The 24154-nt window shown below is 44.5% G+C and overlaps 1 protein-coding gene across 4 annotated transcripts in view; it reads left to right on the forward strand.

The window, feature by feature from the left end:
* The window catches only part of RGL1 (ral guanine nucleotide dissociation stimulator like 1), a 177260-nt gene that overhangs the window by 152439 nt on the left and 667 nt on the right, over window positions 1-24154 (forward strand). For 3 of the 4 annotated variants that reach the window (XM_065896243.1, XM_065896338.1, XM_065896312.1), the window contains 7 exons: window positions 2377-2463; window positions 3798-3830; window positions 5828-5949; window positions 8429-8518; window positions 13218-13404; window positions 17242-17496; window positions 21874-21988. In XM_065896243.1, the coding sequence (XP_065752315.1) occupies window positions 2377-2463; window positions 3798-3830; window positions 5828-5949; window positions 8429-8518; window positions 13218-13404; window positions 17242-17496; window positions 21874-21988 (889 nt within the window). The remainder of the gene's footprint in view (window positions 1-2376; window positions 2464-3797; window positions 3831-5827; window positions 5950-8428; window positions 8519-13217; window positions 13405-17241; window positions 17497-21873; window positions 21989-24154) is intronic. The other variant, XM_065896423.1, reaches the window with a different exon arrangement.

Consider the following 24154-nt stretch of genomic DNA (forward strand, 5'->3'; position numbering starts at 1 on the left):
CAGGTAGATTTCTGTCCCTTTTGCTGTCTTCTTTATCCACTCCTGCACTTAGGAGCTACCGTGACCTTGGCCTTGAGACCCCTGGGCTTCAGTTCCCTGACGGGAATGCCTACTGTAGCCTGCTTGGAACACACGGTGGCCCAGTACCTGGGTGCCGGGGAGAGAGAGTGTCAGCTCCCAGGAGGACTTGGTCCTTGTACTCGGAGATCTTTTCATTTGTTCCAAATCCTCTAGTCATTTTCTGGCTCTCGTCACTAACCCCAAGTACTAGCCAAATCTTTCTAGTTTTTCAGTACTCAAAGGAACGTGATACCTCCCTCTTCAAGACTGAAAGGTAGTCCTTGACATCATTGGCTTTATTTTTAACACTCTCCTAACTTTTAGCATAGAAGGGGAAAACCAGAGAGAGGAGAACGGAGACTGACAAACTCAAAATACTCTCATCCCTGCTTTGAGAAGATTTTCTCCTTCTTTGGAAAGCTGGGCATAAATCAGAAATGTTGGTTTTGAGTGATGGGAGTCTTCTGTAACATAAAGCCTGTAAAGCATTCACAGCGCTTCAGGCTTTTTTGGTGGTTCAAAGACAAGTTAAAAATAGCCGTTAAAAAAAGAGAGATTATTTCAGTTCAGGATGAGACCTTGTACACATGATAGGGAAGGACATACTGCAGCTGACATAGAGCTCCTGAAGGACAAAGCCCTGCCTGGAGTGAACCTCAAGAAGCAGCTCTGGCTGAGGAAGCAGCCATGTCCTACCCTGGTGGAGACTTTGTCTTCTGGCCAGAATTTCCATAAGTGCCTTAATGGACTGTAGGATAAGGTGTCCATGGAAGCCCCTTTTTATTTTCTCTTCAGAATGGTTAGTGCCTCTGTGGCCTTATGGAGAATAGGGATGATTTCAAAGGAAATTTGGTGAAATTAATATAGTATGTATATACCTGCAGTGGAAGTGCTTCTACCTTTATTTCTGAAGGAAATTTCTTTTTTCTTTTTCTTTTTTTTTTTTTTTGCGGTACGCGGGCCTCTCAATGTTGTGGCCTCTCCCGTTGCGAAGCACAGGCTCCGGACGCCCATGGCACACGGGCCTAGCCGCTCCGCAGCATGTGGGATCTTCCCGGAACGGGGCACGAACCCGTGTCCCCTGCATTAGCAGGCGGACTCTCAACCACTGCGTCACCAGGGAAGCCCGGGGAAATTTCTTTTTAAATCAACTTTTAATTTTAGAATTTAGAGAAGAGTTCCAGATAATACATAGAGTTTCTGTGAATCCTCCCCCATCCCCCTTCCACCTCCCCACCTCCCCACCTCCCCACCTCCCCACCTCCCCACCTCCCCACCCATTGACATTTTCTGTAACCGTGGCATATCTGTCAATACTAAGAAACCGACACGGGCATACTGCTGTTAACTGAAACTCAGACTTGACTTGGATTTCACCAGTTTTCCATGAGCATCCTCATTCTGTTCCAGGATCCAACCCAGGGCACCCCACTGCATTTAGTTGCCACCCTAGTACCCTCTGCTGTGTGACAGTTTCTGAGTCTTTCCTTGTTTGGCATTAGCTGACAGTCTTCAGGAAGACTGTTCTAGTATCCTTAGAATGTCCCATAACCAGGGGGTGTCTGTTGTTTTTCTAGTGATTAGACTGAGGTCACGGGTTTGGGGAAGAATATCACAGATGTGAAGTGTCTTCCCATCGTGTCAAGGAGTGAATGACATCAGCATGACATCTGATGTCACTGGTGATATTAGCTGTCATCACTTGGTTAAGGTAGAGTTTGGCAGGTTTTCTACTTTAAAGGGACTATTTTTCCCTTTCCCTCCTGTATTCTTCAGAACCGAGTCACCAAGCCACTTTACTAGTGACACCCCGTCCTCCTGCGGTCACACTTCTCCAGTGGGCAGCAGCCCAATCCTCTACCAGTGGTGAGACCGTCCCTCCCAGGGCCATTCTGAACCACCGGGAGTGTCCGCATGCTGTGGAAGAGAACAGAGGTCCCTCTGACCTGAGCCTAAGCAATGTGTAAACCCCACTGTGAACACACGTGAACCATCTCCTGGCTTTGAGGCTTGGTTTTCATGACTTTGAAAGTTACCTTGGTGACAGAGTTCCTGACCTATTTGTGTAGGGATTTTTAAAAATCTCATTCATGTAGGTTAGCACTAGTGGCCTTAGATTAGGCCTTGAATGGTCCTTAATTATTCTCCAAATGCTGTCGAGGATCACCTAGCCATTCGAAGACTGCTGCTTCCATCTGCAAATGGGCACGTTGCTGACTGTAGCGGGCCACAGGTCCATCTGGTCCGGTGTGGAGGTTATTGAAACCCTGAACTTTCAATAACAGCGAAGATGGTTTTACTGTGCTTGTTCTTCAGGGTGTGATGCAGGGAACTGTGCCCTACCTGGGCACCTTCCTGACTGACCTGACCATGCTTGACACTGCCCTTCAGGACTACATTGAGGTGAGTTCCAGGCTGATGGTGCAGGTGGATCGGCAGCCTTCTCCTTGGTTACCCAAGAGAGAAATACACCTTTGTTTGTACCTATTGAGGGCTTTTTATGGACGTGGCATTGTGCTAGATGCTCTGAGGAATACGAAGATGAGTGACACCAGCAGTGGCTCACAATCCAGTGGAAGGGATATATCAAAGCAGGCAGTGATGGACAGAAATAGTAAGAATTCAAACGGAAATGCAAAGAGAGAAGAGGACAGGCCACGATCAATTCCTTGTGAGGGGAGGTCATGGCAGATCCTTAGGAAGGAGTGGGTTTGAGCAAAGACCGAGGTGCTGGGTGGGACTTTGGCAGGTGGAGCTGGGGGGATAGTGTACCCTCACATTCTACCTGCTGGGGTAGGGAGTCAGTCCAGCTCGTGGATTTTGAAGTATCGCTTTATTGTTTCAGATTATTACCTTCTCTCTCTCTCTCAGAATGGGGAGAGAAGTGAAACAAGCTACTTGTTAGTAACAGTAATACAGTAGTAGAATATTACATGGAGAAGAGATTGGATATTTGGAATGAAATTTAAGGATTTTCTGTATATTTAAGTTTATCTCACCTTCCTGGTTATCACATGCAGTCAGTCAGTCTGCTTTTACTCTATCATAATTAGAAGGAGTAGCAGTTATCTTGCAAATTCCCACCTCCAAGGTCGTCGTAAATGTTGTGGACATGCTCCCTCAGAGAGAGATGCTCCGCGTCTCTTCACATCCTCTGCCTCAGCTTATCTCAGGAAACACTCATCAGTGTTGGGGAATTTAGGGGGAGTGACCGATGATTTAGAAGTTAAATTCAGCCTACTGAGAATAGGAGCTGGGACGATGGAGAATTGAAACTTAACTTCGGTGTTCGGTGATGATGTTGTGTAGAAGTTTGATAAACTTCTTTTGATAAAACATTGACAATGTGGTTTCCAGTATGAGTCAATGACCATCTGTTTTTGTTGCTTTTGGTAAAGAAAAAAAAGTGTAACAGAATATTCACTCAAGCTTTTGTCTTTACTGTCTCTGCAAATGTATTTGGATTCTGTGTTGTAAATCCTTTATCATTACTGTTTTAGTTGGTTTCAGACATCTTAAGAGAAGGCCGTCTGCCAATCCTGTCCTATTATAATTAAAAGAATGTTTTCCTTTTAAGTGAATGATGTTTCTTTTCCTCCATTGTAGCCATAATTACAGCATCATGAATAATTGTGACTTTATTATCTCTTTGAGCTATTTTAACAAAAACCTAGAACAAATAAGGCTGAGTTTCAAAGTAGCTTGGTTTGTCATTCATTTAAAACAATTTCTTTCAGGGTGGGCTGATAAACTTTGAGAAGAGAAGAAGGGTAAGTAGGGGTCTTGGCTGTGGTTTTCCATTTTACTTCATCTGGGCACGAAAAAAATTAGAGGAGTGGAGACTTAAATTTTTTGCAGAGGCAGAAAAAAATTAGCATTTATTGAAAATTTATCAGATGTCATTGTCCTTGGCATGTTGTTATGTGGTATTGCCCAAGAGCCCTGTGGGGTAGGTTTTATCATCCTCAATTCAAGGGTGAGGAAACCAGGACGCAGAGAAATGAAGTAACTTGACCAGAGTCACTGGGTAGCACAGCCAGGGTTCAAATGCTGTCCTGTCTCTCCTGAGCCTGCAGTTCTTCCTTTACCCCCTCATCATCTCCTTCTTTACAATCAGCTTCAGCAATAACAGGTCCATTCTATTAAGGAGAAAGGGTTTCATAAGAGTATATGTTACGGAAGGGTTAATAAAGATGGTTAACTCCTGTAGGCCTATTGAAGAGAGGAAAGGAAACGGTCTTCATTGTTAACATGTGGATAATTATTCTTTTCCTTTCCTGTCAGCATAGGAAGGGGTGTGCAACATCAGTTTGAAATTTTTCTGTGGAGAGTAGAAGAGTTCCACACTGCATGAAAAAAGATAAAACAGAGCTTTGAAAATTCGCTATGGGTTTAGTGTTTTTTTAAATCGTATATTTAAACAATTCCAAGGAATATGAGTGAGCAAAATAATAACTTCACCCCGTAGTAACTCTCATTGTTCTTTACTTATTCTTTCATTCTTTCATCCCACAAACGTAGACTGCAGACCTAACAGGGGTCGGGCAGTGTGGTAGGTTTAGGGATTGCAGCAGAAAAAGCCCAGCGCTCCCTGCCCTCATAAAGTTCACAGTCAAGGAGGAAAGTAGACAAACAGGCAGTTACAATGCAGCCTGATAAGGGCTTGTGAGCAGAAGTAGTGGGTATTATAGGAGCACATGGGAGGGGCATCTAGCCCCAACTTGTGGGGTCAGAGAAACTTCCAGGAGGAAATGACATTGCAGTTAAAGTTTTAGGAGCTGACCAGGCTGAACTCATCAGTAACAAGATATACTACCCTAGACGAATGTAAGCCTTCTGTCCCTGGTAGCGTTTGATGATAAATGTTCCTTGGATACTGAGAGCAAGGGTGGAGGTGACTGGATGGGAAGTTGACACCTACGGAATCTGCCAGTTGTTGGGCTGCTTCTGTCCTGTAACATTAAAACAAATTCAGTTATTGCCTCCACAGTTACCCGTCTCTGTCCTTTCCCTTCAGAATAACCCTGGATGGTAATCTCTTTCTTTTTAAGACTAGCGTGTTAAACTTTGGGAAAGTTTGAGTGTAAAACCTAAAGCTAAAGCTTATATCCATTGCTGACTTTAAAAACATCTTTATTGAAACACCTAAAGAAGTATAAATAATTTTGGACATAATTATACACTTGCTTCTCTTGTGAGCTTTAAAAGACTGAGTTAAATGATTTACTGGAGTAGTAAAACCCCAAGGATTCAGGAAATCTAAACATTCAAGTTTATGAGGCCCTAGACTGTTTAGATATTCAGCCCTACCAAAACTTATTTATTGAGGGGTAAGGGTTGAAGAAGATGGGGGTGGGAAACTTGTGCGCTTCCTGACTTAAGAGTAATTATTTTCCTTATCTTTTAGGAAGTAGAATTTTTAAATACATTTTAGAAGGACTCAGGCTTAAAAAGTAACTTTTCTGCCTCAAGAATGGAGATGGAAAAGAGAAAAAGGAAGTCACTATGACATTAGGTAGTACCTAGTATGGGTCGCTTTGGTAGCTTGTTTTATTCACATAAATTGCTTTTTTCAAGGAGAAAGAAGGATTGACCACTAAAGCATGCAGAGACACCAGTGAGTCAGAGTTACAAGCAGTACTCTAGAATCCTCCTAGATGCATCTGTCCATCATTTATCCTACTGTGGTGTGTTTTCATGCTGAAAAGATGTCTATTTGGTTGGCCTTTTAATTCACTCTTTCTCTTTGGTGCTCTGTCTGCTCTAGGAATTTGAAGTGATTGCCCAAATCAAGCTCTTACAGTCTGCCTGCAACAGCTATTGTATGACCCCAGACCCAAAGTTCATCCAGTGGTTCCAGAGGCAGCAGCTCCTAACAGAGGAGGAGAGGTAGGAGGACACATTGCCCATCAGGGCGGAGCTGTGGTGTTGGCCAGAGAGATACTGCATCTGGTTCCTCATTTGGCCGTTTACTCAACAACTGTTTAGTGAGCAGCTCCAAGGTTCCAGATCCTCGGTTTTCAAAGGTTAATGGTATAGCAGGAAGAATTGAACTGATGGCATCAGAAAATGTGCTTTCAGATTCTTGCTCTACCATTTATTTATCTTTGTCACCTTGAACAAGTCACTTCTTCCTGATCTTCAGGATGCTTACTCTAAAATGTTTCTTTAAGATGATTAAATGTAATCATATTTGAGACAGCATCGTTACCACGTTTGTCACTGTTAGTAATTGGTACTAGCTTTGAGGGAGCTTTCAAGTGGGGAGGAAAGACAGACTCATGAAGAATTGAAATAACAATGGATAGTCACAGTGCTGCAGGACCCATAGGCAGGAACAGTTCACCTGGCCAAGGAAGGGGGGGAAAAAGGGAAGATAACATGAAGGCATTAACATTTGGGCTGGGCTGTGAAAGAAAGAAAAGATTTCACCAGGAGAACTGGAGAAGAACATTCCAGACAGAGAGGAGAACGTGAGCAAAGGCCTGGTGGCCTGACCAGCTTGGCATTTGGAAGAACAATTGGACTCTGGTTGGTTCACAAGGGACGGGTGTCAAAATAGAGGTTGACGAGCTTGGAAAGGTACATTAACTCCAGTGCCTTGAATGCTGGCCCAGCAGGGAGGGGTGTGTAGCCTTTACCCTGTAGTTCAGAGGATTAGAGTTCACAGGCCATATCCAGCCTACCTCCTGTTTTTACATTTTTAAATGGTTGAAAAAGAAACAAAAGAAGAGGAATGTTGTGACGTGAGGCAGTTATTTGAAATTAAAATTTTAATACCCATTAATAAAGTTGTACTGGAGCACAACCCATTCATTTCCCTCTTATTTATGGCTGCTTTCGTGCTTTAAAGACAGAATCGAGTAGTTGCAACAGCGACTCGCCCAGTACAGAAAATATTTGCTGACTTTTGCTGTAGACTAGGGGATTTCCTTGAAAGTTTATCAGCAGGGAGGGTGAAGTTGACAGCAAAATAAGTATTTTGCCAATGAGGAAACTGAGGTTTAGAGAAGTGTTATAACTGGTCAGTGATAGAGTTTGGAATCAAACTCAGGTCTGCCTGACTCTAAGCCTAAGCTCTGAAGGTGGTTATATAATGTTGGACAGGTCATGTAAACCCTGGAAGCCTGTTTCCTCATTTGAAAGCCAGATGATTTCTGAGGTCCTTTTAAATCTCAGAATGGGTTGGTCCTGTTACATTAAAACCTTTGATTCAAGAAAAAAAAAAAAAAAACCTTTAATTCAGAGTACTCATCGGTTAATGAGACTTTTTCTTTGCTATGTAGAAAACAAAACAGTTGCTGCCTCTCTTTACATTTTCTGGTCTGATGATCAGTGTGTATGAACTGTCTGTGGATATCCTTCTCACATATGGAACATACACACCATGGCTGGTGGTTTGGATCAGAGAGTTCAGACTCAGAATATCAGCTGTGGAATTGACTTTTTAATGATTAAAGAATCTTGTTAAACATATCCCATTTTTTTTTTCTTGCTGTTTATAAAACCCCTACGGCTTAAGTTAATATTTGAATAATTCCCATCTCAATGAATACTTCTGCTTGACCAACTACCTGGATACATCTTTAGGTTTTAAAAAAGTACACATAATAAACAACTTCCCAAGCTAATATTCACCACTTAGCCTTCCTCACCTACCGAGAATCAAGTACATCTCCTAGCTAGAGCTACAAGCTTTCATAAAAGGCATTTCAAGGCAGATATAAATTCTTCTTGTGCCTGTGGAAGTTATATCTGCCTGGCATATAGACGTCTGAATCTGGAGCATTTTTAATTTAGGAGGTTTTGTCAATTAGAAATCATATTTATATATTTTTATCAATAATATAACTGTCTGTGTCTGTTTACTGAAGATTAGATCATTTACAAATGTCTCTTCTTTCACTTCCCTTAGATAAACAGTAAGTTGAGCACGTGCATGGGCACGCAAGCACACACACACACACACACACACACACACACACACACACACACACAGAGCAATGGGAGGGAGGTGGGAGAGAAGAAATGATTCTTCCTCTGGCCCAGCAGTGGGTTGAGAACAATCAGGAAAACAGAAGGGAGTCAGCTTTTGATGCTGCCAGAGCAGGCAAATTCGTGTGTTTGACGCCTGCAAACCTAAACAGCCTCACTCTGTACACCAGTAGGGCTTTGAGGAGGGATGTGCCAATTTGTACAATCTGGTCATTAAGTCAGAACCCTCTGACACTCGCCATAGAACAACATGGTACGTATCTTTACTTTGAAAACTCAGAACCTACCTCTAAAAGGAAGCCAGTAAATCATGTGGATTTAAATCTGCTCACCTCTCTAGCTCTGCCCTCACGAGCTCCCCTCTCTCCCCCAGCTACGCCCTCTCCTGTGAGATCGAAGCGGCGGCTGATGCCAGTGCCACCTCTCCCAAGCCTCGGAAGAGCATGGTGAAGAGGCTCAGCCTGTGAGTGCCACCCTGGGGTCCCGGGGCCCCAAGGGGGTCCCGTCTGAGTCGGGAGGGGAAGGGTATTCAACAAAGTTCCCCTGAGCCAGTTCACTCACTAAATAGTTTATCTTTCTGTCATGAATTCAATAGGTTTTCTAAATCCACTCATTCTTCCCCAGTGTTCCCTCTGGTCTGAACCACCATCATCTCCTGCCTGGAGCAACATCTCCAGCAACATCAGTACTGGCTTCCGGCCCCACCCTTGCTCCAGCAATCTGTTCTCCACCCAGTAGTCTGGTCGTGTGTTAAAATGTACACCAGATTACATCGCTTCCTTACTTTACAACTTCTGATGGTCTTATTTTAAGGTAGCCCTGAACTCCTTATCCTGTTTCACTAGGTGCAGCGTGATTTTCCCCTACTCTTCTTACCACCTTCCTCTTGTCCGACACGCCCCCTTGTTCACCAGGATCCAGGCTTACCTGTCTCCCAGCCATCCTTCAACCACACCAGGCTCGTTCTGCGCTAGATGCACCAGGTGTTTGCACTAGATGGCCTGTGCCTGTGGCCTCTGCGCTAGATGCACCAGGTGTTTGCACTAGATGGCCTGTGGCCCTGTGGCCTGGCGTGTGCTCTCTCTGGGGCTCGCTCCTTTCAGATGTCAGCAAAACCATTACCTCCTGAGAGAGCATCCTGTCTAATGTTGCCGTCTGCCCAGTCAGTCCCAATCATACCGGCTGTCACCTTCATTGGAATGTAAGCCACCTGAGAGCAGGAACCTTGTGAATCATACCCATGGCTGTTTGCCCAGCTCAGTGCAAGGCGTAGCTAACTTCGTAACACCTTGTCTCCCTTTGAGTACAATCCAGTCTTTACAGTGGCCCTCAAGACCCTTCAAGACCTGCAGTACCAACTGAACCCCATCTGCCCATCCCATCCCCGTCTGTCGTCTCACCTTTCCCTCTCACTCTACTCCATGAACCCCGGCCCCCCAGGCCACCCTGAGCACACAAGTCACACTCATTTTTATTTGCTGTTTCTTCTGCTTAGAGCACTGTTCCCCAGATAGCCAAATGGCTCACTCCCTCACTTCCCCCAGATCTTTGTCACCTTCTCATGAGCCTTCCCTGACCACTTTATTTAATAGTACAGCCTGTCCACGTTGCCTACCCGTGACACACTGTCTCACCCTCAGCTGCTTTGGATTTCTCCATTGCGTTTCCCTCTGGCTGACGTGCTCTATGTTGTATGTGTCTGTTTATTATCTAGAATGCAAACCCTATGAAGACGGGCATTTATGTCTGTTTTTTATTCATTGCTAACCCCGGAACCTGGACTGGTGCCCGACACATAGATGATTAATAGATATTTATTGAGTGAATACATTGAGCCGTGTGCCAACACTGTTCTGAGAAAACAATACATGTATTTCTCGTCCAATCCGCAAAATAACCTAGTAGGTCCTGCTATTATACCAACTTTATAAACCAGGAAAGTAAGGCACAGACAAGGTAAGTAGTATGCTAGTTATTGTAGGATCTGGGCTCAAATGCAAGATTTAGCTCTAGAGCCAAGGTCATAACTCTTTTACCATCTTCCTAGTGGAGAAATACTTTCTGAAGGAAGAGGGGAAGGAAAGATGGAATGGGAAGTAAGACGTGGAGGAGGGGAGAAGATGAGGGAGGGAAGTAAGAAAAGTAGGAGGAGAGAAAGGCTCAGGAGGAAGGAAGGAAAGGAAGACTGATGTCAGTCTAATTAGACCCTGTGCCTGGAAGCGGCCACTGCATGCTCATTTTTATTTAACTGCTTCCCTTGACTCCGAGTATCTGTATTTACTGTGCTGGGTGCTCTAGCAGCTCGGGGTCCTCTCCCAGCACCCACTCTGGCAGCGTGCAGCCTTTGTGAGGATATTCATGTGAAATCCAGGAGAGGCAGTACTGTCAGGGTGCAGAGTCCTGCACAAAGTGTGGTGGACACTCCACACATCTCTCCCGTTAGTGAAATCTTGCCCATATGCTTGAGTTTAACCCTTGGTATCTGCAGTTGAGTTTGAACATTTATTAGGAATAGCACAGGTCACATGTCCCCCATCTTATTCCTTGTACGTATAAAGGTGTTTGTATAACATTCATTTTCAAAAGATTTTATGATCTTAGCATTTTTTACAAGTGTTGAAAATGTATTTTTTCCTCTCCCCACATTTAATCACCCATCATCCAAAGAGATCGGAGAGAATTTTGGAGCCTTAGGGGGAGAGGTGCCTCATTTGAAGGTCAGAGACGCTTAATGTTCTGCTAGAATTAATCTTTGCAAAGCAGAATGACCTCATGGGATTGTACCAATGGAAGAACCTTTAGTCTTTGAACAATTTAATTCTAAGTTAGAGACTCTCGGTTAACGGGCTAAGGACCACTAATTCACAGCCTTCCAAGGTCTACCTTGTAATTCATGGAGAAGTAAGACAGTAGCATTATTTTCTCTCCTGTGAATTGTGGTCAGTTTAGCTTTTTGCCCAAAGCCCCAGTAGTGCTTGGAGGTCCAAGAAAGGAGGTGACATGGAAAATGGGGCAAGAGATGGTGGGGTGGAGATGAGACAGAACAAAGGTATGCATTAGGTCTTGGAATTTGAGCTTGTAATTCCCAAAACTATTTAATAAAAAAAAAAAATCAAACCCATCTTCATTGTTTCTGTTATTTTATATAGCCAGTGCTTGTTTGGGTTTGGGTCTGTCTGCTAGTTTCTTTACGTGCCATTCCTTCTTGCATCTTACAACTTCCTTCCTTGCTGTCTGTTAATGGTAAACAGTCATTGTCTGAGAAAGTCTTTATTTTGCCCTCACTCTTGGAATTATATTAGATGGGTATGGAGTTCAAGGATTACTGTTATTTTCACTCAGCACTTTGAAGATACTATTCCATGTCTTCTGACTTCTGTTCTTGCTTTTGAGATGTCTGTTGAATTCTGTTCCTTTGCATTATGCCCCCTGCCCTGTTGCTTTTAAGAACTTCTTTTGTCTTTGATGTACCACTGTGCAGGTTAAGTGGGGATTTAGTCTTATTTATCCTATTCAAGATGTGGTTCCTGGATCTGAGGATTCATGTGGTTCATTAGTTCTGGAATCTCCTCAGCCACTGTCTCTTCAGATGTGGTCCCTTTTCCATTCTCTCGTTTGTCTTCTTTTGGAATTCTCCCTACATACATGCAGGCATTTCTTATTCCATTCTCTGTGTCTTTACCCTCTCTTATTATTCATGTCTTTATATTTTGATGCTGGTCTCTGAGGATTTTCTTCAGAACTATCATCTAGTTCACAATTTTTCTCTTCCACATTTATTTAATCCTTCCACTGAGTTTTTAGATTTAAGTCACTACCTTTTTCACTCTAGAAGTGAAATTGTTTTTGCAAATTATCTTCCTGTCCTTTCGTCAGAGCGTCTCACTCTTAACTGCCATTTTCAGTTTCTTCTTGTACGTCTTTAATGTTTTTCAACATACTTGTTTTATAACTTGGCTCATGGTAGATACTCAAATATTTGTTGAATGAATCAATTATTACTTTTTTTCTGACAGTTCTTGTAATCTAAAGTTCTCAGGAGCCTAGATTTGCTGTTTTGTTATGCCGGTTGACTCTCTCTTTGGGTGGGTTATTTCCTTGTGTGTATTTTGTAACTTTGTATAGTGAGCTCATCTTCATCAGGGAATTCTCTGCAGCCTATGTTGAAGGTGTACTCCTCCAGGAAGTTTGTTGTTGTTGCTTTTTAAATGCTAGTTTCTTCAGAAGGATCACTGGCCTGAGAGTTCCTAGTTCCTAGATCAGCTAAGTAATAGCAGATCTGAGTGAGGTGCTGGCTAAAATCGCACATGATCAGGGGAGACATTTTTCTCCTACCCAAGCTCAGGCCAACAGGTAAGTTTCACTGCTGTCTTCCTATGTCAGTAGGAGATTTTTCTTTTAGCCCATCTTTTTACTAAGGGTACAGCCCTCTGAGGATCCTGGCTCTTTGTAAAGGATGTCAGTACTCACCGCCCACCTTACATAGACAAAAGCCCTCATCTTTGGACCCTGTGTACGTGTTGAAACCCATGTGCCTAGTTTGCCAGGGTTGGTACCTCCACTCCCCATCCAGAGCAGAATTAGTTTGCATGTTCTGGTTTTCAGTGCACTTTTCATCTCTGGCCTGCAGGGACTTTTCTTACTGTCTTGCAAGCCCAACTTTAAAAAGAATTTTTAATGTTTCTCGTCTAGTTGTTTTATAGTGAAGGAGTTTAGGTTATTTTAGTTCACTAGATTGTTAGGAAAGAAGTTTTCCTTCTTGGTTTCTTGTCCAGCGCAGTGCCGGCCTCCTTCTTCTGCCTCCTGGATTTTATTTTATGGTGGGAAGTGATAGGGGTGTGGCCACGACAATTTGACCCTGCCAAAGTGGTACAGAACTCTCAAAAAATTGAGAACCATTGACCCAGAAAGACCTCAGATTAATATGGCCTTTCATTCAGCTAAGCAATCTGTGTGTTCTTTGAGGTTGGGAATAATCTATTGGGACAAGATGTTTACTGTGATCTGTTAGAAACTTTGTAGCAAATATTTCCCTAAAATAATAATGACAGGGTACACAAGACTGAGAAAACATCAAGGATTCAGTTAACACAAAAATATTTGCTTAATCATGGATTCCAGATTTGTAAGAGCCTGAATGCCTGGCATTATGTTTTCTGCAGACTGTTTCTGGGGTCGGACATTATCACCAGTAGCACTCCCACCAAAGAACAGCCCAAGTCCACTGCCAGCGGGAGCTCTGGTGAGAGCATGGACTCTGTCAGTGTGTCATCCTGTGAGTCAAATCACTCAGAGGCGGAGGAGGGCTCCATCACTCCCATGGACACACCTGATGAGGCTCAAAAAAAGGTATATACTTCACCCTTTTCCGTAATTCCTAATGCGGGCACCTGACCGAGTGTTTGCCACACGAGGGGTGTCTGTTTTCCAATTGATCACTCTACAGCATTTTGCAAGTCATGTTTTTAAGAGGTGTTAAAAGCAGAGTTCAATCTGGGGACTCATTCCTTATAGAAACATGTCTAGAAGCGACATTCATTGAGGCTTTGAAATATTGTTCCATTCCCACATCCAGAGGCAACTGAAGGACTGTGACTTGTAACATGAGCTACACTTTATTCAGGAGATGGAGAATTTTCTTGGAGCAAAAAGTCAAGAGCCAAAGATGTGTCAGTCTCTCGGTGTCATACCTTGTCTCAGCCAAGGTTTTACCACAATAATGGTGCAGGGCAAACCACTCCAAAACTTAGTGACCTCAAACAGCAACCATTTATCCTCTGTCCTGCATCTGCAGGTTGGATTGCGCTTGGCCCTAGGCCATGGGTTTGGTCCAGGTCTGCTCTACCTGCCTCTCGTTATTTTTGGAGTTAGGAGCCACCCAGGGCATGCTCTTATCGCGCTACATTGGATAAGCAAGAGGGCAGTCCCAGTCCTGCAAGCGCGTAACAAGGCTTCAGTTGGGTTCTGTCTCCCAAAAGTTGTTGTCCAAAGCAAATCATGTGGCCAAATCCCACATAAATGAATGAGGTGGGGAACTACATGCCACTCCTCATGGGAGGAACTGTGGAGTCTCAGGGCAAAGGGCACGGATGCAGGGGAGGTTGAGGAATTGGTAATAAGGGTATAATCTACTGTGTACCCCAAAAGGGAAAGTGATGAGAAGTGATAAAGGAATTCCCAGAGAGAGTTTTTGTTCTCCATAGCTGCATAAATAAGTGAAAAGGAAACAAAAGATCCACCTTCATCTTCTCTACACACCTGCTTCAGTCTGTTGGTCAAGGAGCTTGGGTCAGAGATGTCAACTTTGATGTGACTAGGACTTGCACCATTTGGGGAGGATCTTGGCTGCCATACTTGCTGTGTAAGTGGCTTCTGGCCCTTTAGCTTACGCTTAGGCCAGTGAGGTAGAGTGTTGGTAACAATTCCTTCCTTTCATTTGTATCTGCCATTCTGCAAGGGGATGCGTGTGCTGTTTCACATTGCGTTATAAGCACCAGCAGCAACCTGGGAACCCTCAGGTGACCTTGTCACAAAATAGCCAATCCAGGAAGGGCTCATTAGCCCTGAGATGACTCAGATGCTGCCCTAGCGGGATGTCTCACCTTTTTGCTTTGAAATCTGGAGACACATCTTTAATGCTCCAGATATTGAAGGAAAGCTCTGCGAACACCCAGGGACTGGCTGTTCTCTCAGGCATATCTCCTTAATCAGGGATGGAATCATTCTCCGTGACTTGACACTCAGCATTGACTTTGTCAAAATCTGGAGTGAGGCCCCATCATTCACCTTTTGACAGGTTCTTAAGCTTTTTAGGCCCCATTTCTGATGATGGACATTGTACAACAGTGACAACTAAGCTATTGCCCACATCTTTGTGGGATTTCTACCTGTCCCGGAAGGAGGTAGAATCACATTTGCATCTGTTGATGCAGTGGACGTGCACACAGGTCTGGGTCATCCCTTTTAAAGCTATGCAGAAGCCCTGCGTGTGTCCTGTGCACACCCCTTGCTGCATCCTTTTTGTCTCCCCCCTTATCACACTGGCTCTTCAGTCTCTTGCGCAAGTCATGAATTTTAATTCTTTGGATGAACGGTTTTCAGAGTCACGAATTTCTGTGGGTTTAAAAATGAGTAATTGAATTGGACGCAAGTAGTTGCTGGGCTGCAGAAGCCCCGAATGTTAACTGGAAAGGCCTCAGTTCTGCTCAGTGCTTGGCTGGCCCCAGAGACCTTCACAGCTCCTCCCTACCCTGAGGTCCTGCAGCCCTCCCCGCCCACCCTGCCTTTCCCACTGGCCACACTGTGAGGTCCCTCTTTTGAGTAAAGTGTAATTTGCATTCCTTTTTCTTCATTCCCCTGATCGTGGTTACTAAACATTTATTTCACATTTGCTCCACACTACTTAAATTCCCAGTAAGAATTTGGGCTCAAGAGGTGGTCTGTTTAATGGTGCTGTATAACCCAGGCATCTTCAAGGCTTTATCTTAAATGTCATTAAAATCATGGGAAAAAATCTAACAAAAGAAAAAGGATTTATGTGGAGGAAAGGGAAGGGGAAAAAATTGAACCAGTAATTGGAAAGGGGACCCCTCTTGGCTACTGTGTAGTATACCTGCAAGCAAAGTCAGGCTGTTAAAATTATCCACCACCAGTTAGCCCTCAAATTGAGCCACTAAGTTGATTCACTTGGGAAGCTAAGAAAAAAAAAAGTAACTAAACAATGTTATGATAAAGCCTCAGTTAGACTGCTGCATTACTAGAGTTGTCACATCATCTTGCTGGCTCTATTCAACTAATGATGCAGTCGAATTGAACGTACGGTTATTTAAGGTACAGTTATGCCACAGGAAAGGGAAGTCATAGGAAATAAAATAGAGGAGACTCCATTTTACTTGGAAGCCAGAGAATCAGAAAGCTAAATTTCTGTACTTTGTTTCCATGGGAAGGTAGATGGGTACGAAAGAAATTAGTAAGTTATTTATTTTTTAAATGACTTCCAGATTATTTTATTGGATTAATGTGGTATAATTTAGCTCAGCTCATTTTGAGAAATTATTTGTAATTTTCTATAAAAAGAATTGATATTTCAAATGATTCAATTAATGGTATTTTTTGGACCACCACCTAGTGAGTTGGGGGCATCCTATTTCTTTGGTATTTGGTGTTGCACATATAAGAACCCTGTCGTTAATCAGAAAAACACATTAACTCTAGTACCTCATTCTTTAATTATCCTTGGTATACAACATGAAAATGTGTACAGTTGGTTCTGGAAGCACATGTGGTTAAGTGGTGGAGCCTCTCATAGGCTGTGTTCCCTTGGGCAAGTCACTCTCTTTCTCTGAATCGTGTTTCCCTCATATTTCTAATGCTCTGAATTTTGTTCACAAGATAGTTGGGAGACCAAAATGAGATAAGATGTCTGAAAGCTCATCACAAACCTCACAGCGCTGAGCATCCCTGGGGCAGTGGTGTGCTGTGTTCATTCCCCACATTCTCACCGACTTCACCCTTGCTGCACCCTTGCTCTGCGAACCTGGCCATGCAAGTCAGGAAACTTGAGAGCACAGCCTGACGGTGCTGTCAACAGCTGTGGCCTCAGGTTCCTCAGCAGTAGAGAGGGATTGGGGCCAGGCCATCTCCAGGTGCCTTTCCAGGGCTCATGTTCCCTGCAGAGCTGGATAATCTGTGGTCCTCATCTTAGAGACTTTTAAAAATATAGCCATTTCTCTCCTGCTCCAAAATCTGACGGTGAAACGGAATCACAGTAGAAAGGATCTCTGGGGGCAGGTCAAGCGTCCTTCCTGCTCGAGGCAGTAGGACCGGGCTTCCTGCCCGGTGAGCTTCGGGGTTCCCTCACAAGCACGTATTGCCTCTAGTTTCTGCTATTTGCTGCCACCTGCTGGTTACCCTCCTCCAGAGCGGCGAAAAGCTCTGGAAATGAGAGGACCACCTTGCCTCCCATGGTGCAGAGTGATTCGGCTGAGCACTGAGTCACTGACAGGCATCTGCCACGGGGGTGCTTCCGCCAGAAATAAGACGCACGTGTGCTGTGGGCTGCTGTGGAGGAAATAACGGAAGTTTATTAGTCTCAACCTCGACCTCTGCTTTGAAACTTGGGAAGCACACTGTTGGCCAGGGTTCCTAACAGTTCTGTTTCCTTCTGGGCTGTGTTTACCCTTCTAGCTCTCCGAGTCCTCTTCCTCATGTTCCTCCATCCACTCTATGGACACAGCTTCCTCAGGGATGTCGTCCTTGATGAACCCCCTCTCGTCCCCTCCGCCCTGCAACAACAACCCGAAAATCCACAAGCGCTCTGTCTCCGTGACGTCCATTACCTCGACAGTGCTGCCCCCCGTTTACAACCAACAGAACGAAGACACCTGCATAATCCGCATCAGCATAGAGGACAACAATGGCAACATGTACAAGAGCATCATGGTAAGGCGCTCAGACCGACACCCGGGTACTCACGCGCCGTGTCAGCACATATCCGTGCGTTCACACAAAATGAGTGTGTGCCACGCGCATCAGTGCCGAAATCTCCCTGGATATAGACTAATAATGTATAAAGATCTGCATGTCAGCAGTGCGCATAGGATATAATTTTTACGTCTTAAAAGTTGCTAAACCTTATTCATCCGGGTATCACCCTCTTCAAAACTCTCGGTTGAGATGACTACATAAATGCATCCCAGGGAAGATGCCACTGCTGCACGCCTCCTTGCAGGTCTTCCTGGGGATTAACGTGTCTGCGTGGATCACTGAGTTGCTGTGCATTCTTAGCAATCTCCTCGGTGGTGGCAAAGTTTTCTCCTTTAGTCACCTGCACTCAGACTTAGTAAAGTGGGTGATCCAGCTGGACGTACAGTTTGCGTCCACGAGGAGCTATGCTTATAAATAAGACATCTTCTTGAGCTTCCTATAAAAACTCTGTTTCTGAGCACAGTCCCAAAAACGTGTTCAATAATGGCAGTCTTTTTGGAATACGTACAGAGCCTCTCCTGGTAATAACGTTAGGTGTGTAAGGTCTGGTGTGTCCGTTACAAGAATAGACTCCTTATCTTAAAGGATGTATCTCATGTATTGAAAAGCAGACTCTCCTTTGCAGTAAAACCCCACAGTAAAATGTAAATCTCGCATCTCTCCGCATCTTCATGACTTGCCTTCTTCGAGCCACACTGACTGCTTATAAGCTCAGCTTTGAATATGATGTCAGTGATAAGGAGTCACACTGTCTTTTCACATCTGAAGAAGAGCTTTACTAAAGCATTCACTGAATCAACAACATATTTCTTGAACATTAGTTGTGTACTAGTCATTGGACCAGGCTTTGGGAACAGGGAGATGAATGAGACATTTCTGTCTTTGAGGAACTTATAATCAAAAAGGAGATCATAAAGCATTTTTCAAAACGTATTAAATACTTTAATAGAGGTCAGATCAGATTGTAAAGGGCCTGCAGGCCTCATGAAGGAGTTTGCGTTAGTCTTGCAGTAGAGTCTTATCGCAGGCTTTTAGGTGGCGATCAGATTTGTTCTTTAGAGAAGTAGCTGGCATTGTGGAGACCTGATTCAGAAGTGCAGGGGGAGTAGACTGGAGGTGGCGGAGCGAGTTAGAAGCTGCCATTATATTCCATGTAGGACGTGTTAAGGGTTTGAATGATGGTCTGGAGATGGTATGGATTTTTGCAAGATTTTTCTAAGTTAGAATGATGGAATTCATCCATTTAGTTATGAACTTTTTGCTTACTGTTCTGGGGGAGTGGAAGAGGGAGGACGAAAGGTTGTCCAGGCAGCCGGATGGTTGGTGGTCCCGTCCAGTGCAGTGTAACTACTGGAGCAGGGGGTTTGGGGTGCACTTAATCCAAGGTCACCACAGGACATCCAAATGGCATCACCTAGTAGATGGTGAGAAACACAGGTTGGTGCAAGGCTGGTGGTGCTGGGGTCGAATGCTGGGAGTTGTCCAGCTCCACCGGCTGGATGCGGTAGTGCAGCGAGTGAGGAAGGGCTGAGGCGGAACCCACGTGGTAGTGAGGGAGGAGTGATAAGGGAGTGTCCGAGAGGAAGGGGCGCCACCACCAGGCAGCCGAGGTCATCAGTGGTATTATTGTATTTTCAGGGTGGTTTACTCACATGGCTTCTCTCACATACGCCAACCAGGGGAGTAAGTGCCAGCTGTGTAACTACGGTGTCTCTGAACTGAAAGGAACCGAGCACTGAACACGCAGCGATGTGGATGAGTCTCTAAAACACCACGTTGAGCCAAAGAAATCAGATACCCCGCATCCTGCCGGAGTCTGATCTTTCAAAAGCAGGCCCAACCTGTGGCGTTAGAAAACTAAGCTCCGGGGAGGGCACAGGGAGTGTTTCGCATTCCTATTTAAGGTGTATGAGGGTGACACCCAATCATCGTTCAGTATCGTAATCACCAGCCACAGGTGGTGGCCGAGCATTTGAAATGGGCAAAGTCCAAATTGAGATATGCTGTAAGCGTGAAATACACACCAGGTATTTGAAGGCTTGGTACAAAAAAATAACAATAATGAGAATGTAAAATAGCTTATTAACAATTTTGTATTGATTTTATGCTGATACAATATTTTGGACATATTAAAATTTCCCTTTTGAAAAAAATTTAAATGTGGCTACTAGGTATTTAAAATCACAGATGAGGGACTTCCCTGGCGGTCCAGTGGTTAAGACTTTGCCTTCCAATGCAGGGGGTGTGGGTTCGATCCCTGGTCGGGGAGCTGAGATCCCACGTGCCTCGCGGCCAGAAAAAAACCAAAAACATAAAACAGAAGCAATACTGTAACAAATTCAATAAAGACTTTAAAAATGGTCCACAATGAAAAAAGAAATCTAAAAAAATAAACAAATAAAATAAATTAATTAATTAAATTACAGATGAGACTCGAATTATATGTATCTACTGGCCAGTGCTGGTTCAGGGTATCAGCGTAAGGCTGCACGGCTGAGCTGTTAGTATTGTCTGTGATCATCATTTCCCCGCAGTAGCGTTTATGGTACAAAGTGACAGACTCTCAAGGAAAGCCCTCGGCCAGCCCATCCTTGTTTGGACACACCTGGGGAGGTTTAAGGTAAAATAAGCATAGCCTGGTTTTCTCCTTAGGTAGGTTTAAAGCTGATAACATTAACCACCTTAACCCAACAACCATCCCCCAATTTGGTGTCCTTTCTCCTCTGGCTTTTTATGCTCCTGGACCAGTTTGATCCAGCTGCAGGAGTACTTCCTTTAGACTATAAAAAAATAATTTTTCTCCTTTAGAATTTTGTATGCATCTCTTTCTCCCTTGTGTAAGGAGGTGCCAGATGTTTTGGTAACAGAACCTTGAGCACGGTCTTTGTCACTTATAGGGACCCCATTGTAATGCATATTGTTTACTGACTCACAAATACAGCTGCTGCCCCAGATCGGAGGGAGGCCTGTGGGCCCAGACATCCTTGGGCTCACAATAACAGTTTCTTGGAAAACATCAGACTACTACGTCGTCGTCTCTTCTTTTTTTTGGCTGTCTCTCTCCTCTTACCTCTTGGTGAGAACAGCTTTTATTTTTAAGTAAGAATAATGTGTGTTTCATTTTGCTTTCTTTCAAATTTAAAGAAATCACCCAAGGGATAGTACATAAGTCAGCCCCCTTTTCCTGTTGCTCTGAGCACCCTGAGAATAGTTGGCTGATGGGCAGAGATGAAGGGGAGAATTGGGGTGAGAGGAGGCTTAACTTGCACTTTAAAAAATGTTAGATTTATTATTTTTAAACACTTAGAAGCTCATTTTTATTGAAGCGTAATTTACATGTAATTACATACATAGATCTGAAGTGTTCAGTTCTTTGGGTTTTTATAACTATAACCATATATATGTATACATATAGTTACATATGTATACTTCTGTTATATAACCACCACCCCAAGTCTAGGTAAATAACATTTTTTATCCGCCCCGTCCAAAATTCCCTTATGCCCCTTCAATCCTGCTTTAACCTTAGTTGAAGATAAGGTTAGCTAGTTTTCTAACCCCACAGGTTAATTTGGCCTGTTTTTGAAAGAACAGACTCCTGCAGCGTGTCATCTTCTGCGTCTGCTTTCTCTGGCTCACCCGTGACGTTTGTGAGATGCATCGCGTTGTTGCATGTTTCAGTTCTCAGCTCCCTCTAGCTGCTGAGTCGTGCTCTTATCGTGAATGCACTACACTGTCTTTATCCTCCCCTGTTCTCCTATTGATGGAGATGCAGGTTGATTCCACTTTGGGGCTGTTACGAATAAATCTGCTATGAATGTTTGTGTACAAGTCCTTTCGTGGACATAATGCTTTTATTTTTCTTGGTAGATACCTAGGGGTGGGATTCCTGGGTTGTAGAGCCACTTGTGCTTTTTGAAATGGTCAGTGTGCCGAACCGTGGCCGTTCTGACCCACAGGTTGTAACCAGTGCTCAACAGGTGAGGATAATTTTGGCCCAGGACTGCAAACGCTGTGCATTTTTCACAATTCCCTCATATATATTCTTCCACCGGAACCTCCATTGGAACTGGCAAGGCACCCAGTCTCTCTGTTTTGATGGGGTTAAGACACTGTGGCTCTGAGAGAGCAGGTGACTGAGTGAAAAGATGACCTCTTATCTGAGGATGGAGCCAGGACTGGAACTTAGGACTGCTGGCTCTTGGTCCTTTCTCATTCCACCTGGCCATTTCTCCCAGGAAGGCACAAGACAGCAAGAATAAGAAGGTCAGCACAACTCTTCCAGGAGACATGAAGCTAAATGCTTTACACACCCTTTCATTGTCTTTCCAGTTGACGAGCCAGGATAAAACTCCCGCCGTGATCCAGAGGGCGATGTTGAAGCACAATCTGGACTCGGACCCGGCTGAGGGGTACGAGCTGGTACAGGTCATCTCGGAGGACAAAGGTAGGCGCGTGTTCCTTCTCAAGGCAGATTGCCCCAGTGTGAGAAGACAGGAAGTGGACACAATGTCTTTCTTAAATGGAACCAAGTGAGGGTGGTTGTTTTTTTCGGTACGCGGGCCTCTCACTGCTGTGGCCTCTCCCGTTGCGGAGCACAGGCTCCGGACGCGCAGGCTCAGCGGCCATGGCTCACGGGCCCAGCCGCTCCGCGGCATGTGGGATCTTCCCGGACCGGGGCACGAACCCGCGTCCCCTGCATCGGCAGGCGGACTCCCAACCACTGCGCCACCAGGGAAGCCCAAGTGAGGGTTTTTAATCACGCTGGGGCGGAGTTGCCAGGAGCCATATGCCATCAGCTCGCTTGTAGAATCAAGCGTCTCAGGCTGGTCCCCCAGCAACCCTTGTTGCTTTCTGCAGTTTTGCTGAGCGTTCCTCCCGCCCGTTTCTGTAAACTTCTCCTCAAGCCTTCCTGTAGGAGGAGGTCCCTCCCTGTGTCAGGAGTTGGGGGATGGACAGGGTCTGTTGGCTCTTTGCAGACGGTCACGCACCTCCATTAACCAATAGTGTGTGTCCAGAAAGGTTGCAGTTCCTGCGATAATTTCTCATGGTTTCAGTTAACCACTTATGAGAGTCTGTCCTTCAGTCATCTTTATTCATGATTGACCTTCAAGCGGCAAAAGCTTCCAGCGCCAGGATTGGAAGGTTCTTTACCTCACACTTACTGAGGCAAAGAACCGGTGATCATGAAATGCTCCAGTTTGCCTAGGAGTCCATTAGTTGAAGAAATCCCTTTTATGAAAACTCCAGGCACATAATCCCCCTGCGTGTATCGATTTGCTAATCTGAATTGGGGTTGTATTTGTTGTGGGGTAGGAGGCGAGCTGGTAGGTAACTCCTCTATGCCGTGTCACATCTGAGAAGGAGACTCAGGCAGACTGAGTCTCTTTTCCAAGTGCACAAGGAACAGCCAATACTGTTGCCTGAGGCCAACCCTGTCTGCTGACAGACCCAGCACAGACCAATGCAAGTGTCTCAAGGGAGGGCTGTTCCCCAACAAGAATTCCCCCTAGAAAGGAAAAGAAGAATTATACAAGGCGGGGATGATGGAAGGGAGCAGTTATTCATACTCCATTTGACCAACAAATCACCCAGGGCTATATCTCAGGCCCCGACGAGAATAGGCGAAGTTGGAGTCGTACCTTTTCTTAGTGATGAAAAACTATAGCTTCTGAGAAAATTCTTGGACGTTTTCTTTCATCCAGCTGAGCCCTAGGTCGTGGGGCAAACCTTTCTCAGTTTCATCTTTTAATGTAGTTACTGTTAAAAGTCCAAGCCTGAAAAGTGGTCTCTTGGGTTTTACCGTGTCGTCCACAAACCAACACGCCAAGGTGAGGCCAGTGGGTGTGAAGGTCCAGGAGTCCTGGAGTGCAGCTGGGGCCCGGCTTCACCAGCTGTGTGGTGGCAGGTGGGCTGCTTGACCTCCCTGGGCCTTGGTCCTTAATTAGTTAAATGGCGACAATACCCTACTGGTTCCTTGTGCATCATGGGTGATTATGACAGGAAATAACGCACCCGAAAGTGTACCGTATTGGAGATATGTTGATATATAGCTGTGAGGTAGGTTGTTACTGACCCAGGAATATGTGGGCAGGAGACTGGGGACACTTTAAGGGAGTTATCCTTTATAGAACATTTGTGCAAAATGTAGCGGAGTCACGCAGAACCTGACTGCATCAGTCGTGCTGTGGAATCTCAGTGGTCGAAGTTAACGTAAGGTCGACTTAATCCAGTTCTGCAGGCAGACACCTCTCCTGGTTGCCTCTGTCACTCCACTGCCGCAAAGCAAGACTTGCACGTTTTACCTTTTTTTTCCCTGTTGGTTTTTTTAAGATATCCATTACCCCTGAGTGCTAAAGAGTATATAGCTTCTTTTAAAAATAAATTCAAATCACTTTGCTCAATAACTTCATATTATGCTTGGAATAATCCTTGTTCAAAAATTGCAGCTATCTATATAGGTGGGAGTCACTGCAGTAGGCAATGGTTTAAATGTTAAGAGATAGATACTGTCTTATTTGGTTGCCCTTTAATATTAAAATGCAAGTTCTTAAGGAAGCAAGGCCTCAAATGGTGTAACATACTGGTTTGACTTGGGATTAATTTAAAAATA

The sequence above is a fragment of the Phocoena phocoena genome, chromosome 1 (genome assembly GCF_963924675.1).
Source record: "Phocoena phocoena chromosome 1, mPhoPho1.1, whole genome shotgun sequence".
Lineage (NCBI taxonomy): Eukaryota > Metazoa > Chordata > Mammalia > Artiodactyla > Phocoenidae > Phocoena > Phocoena phocoena.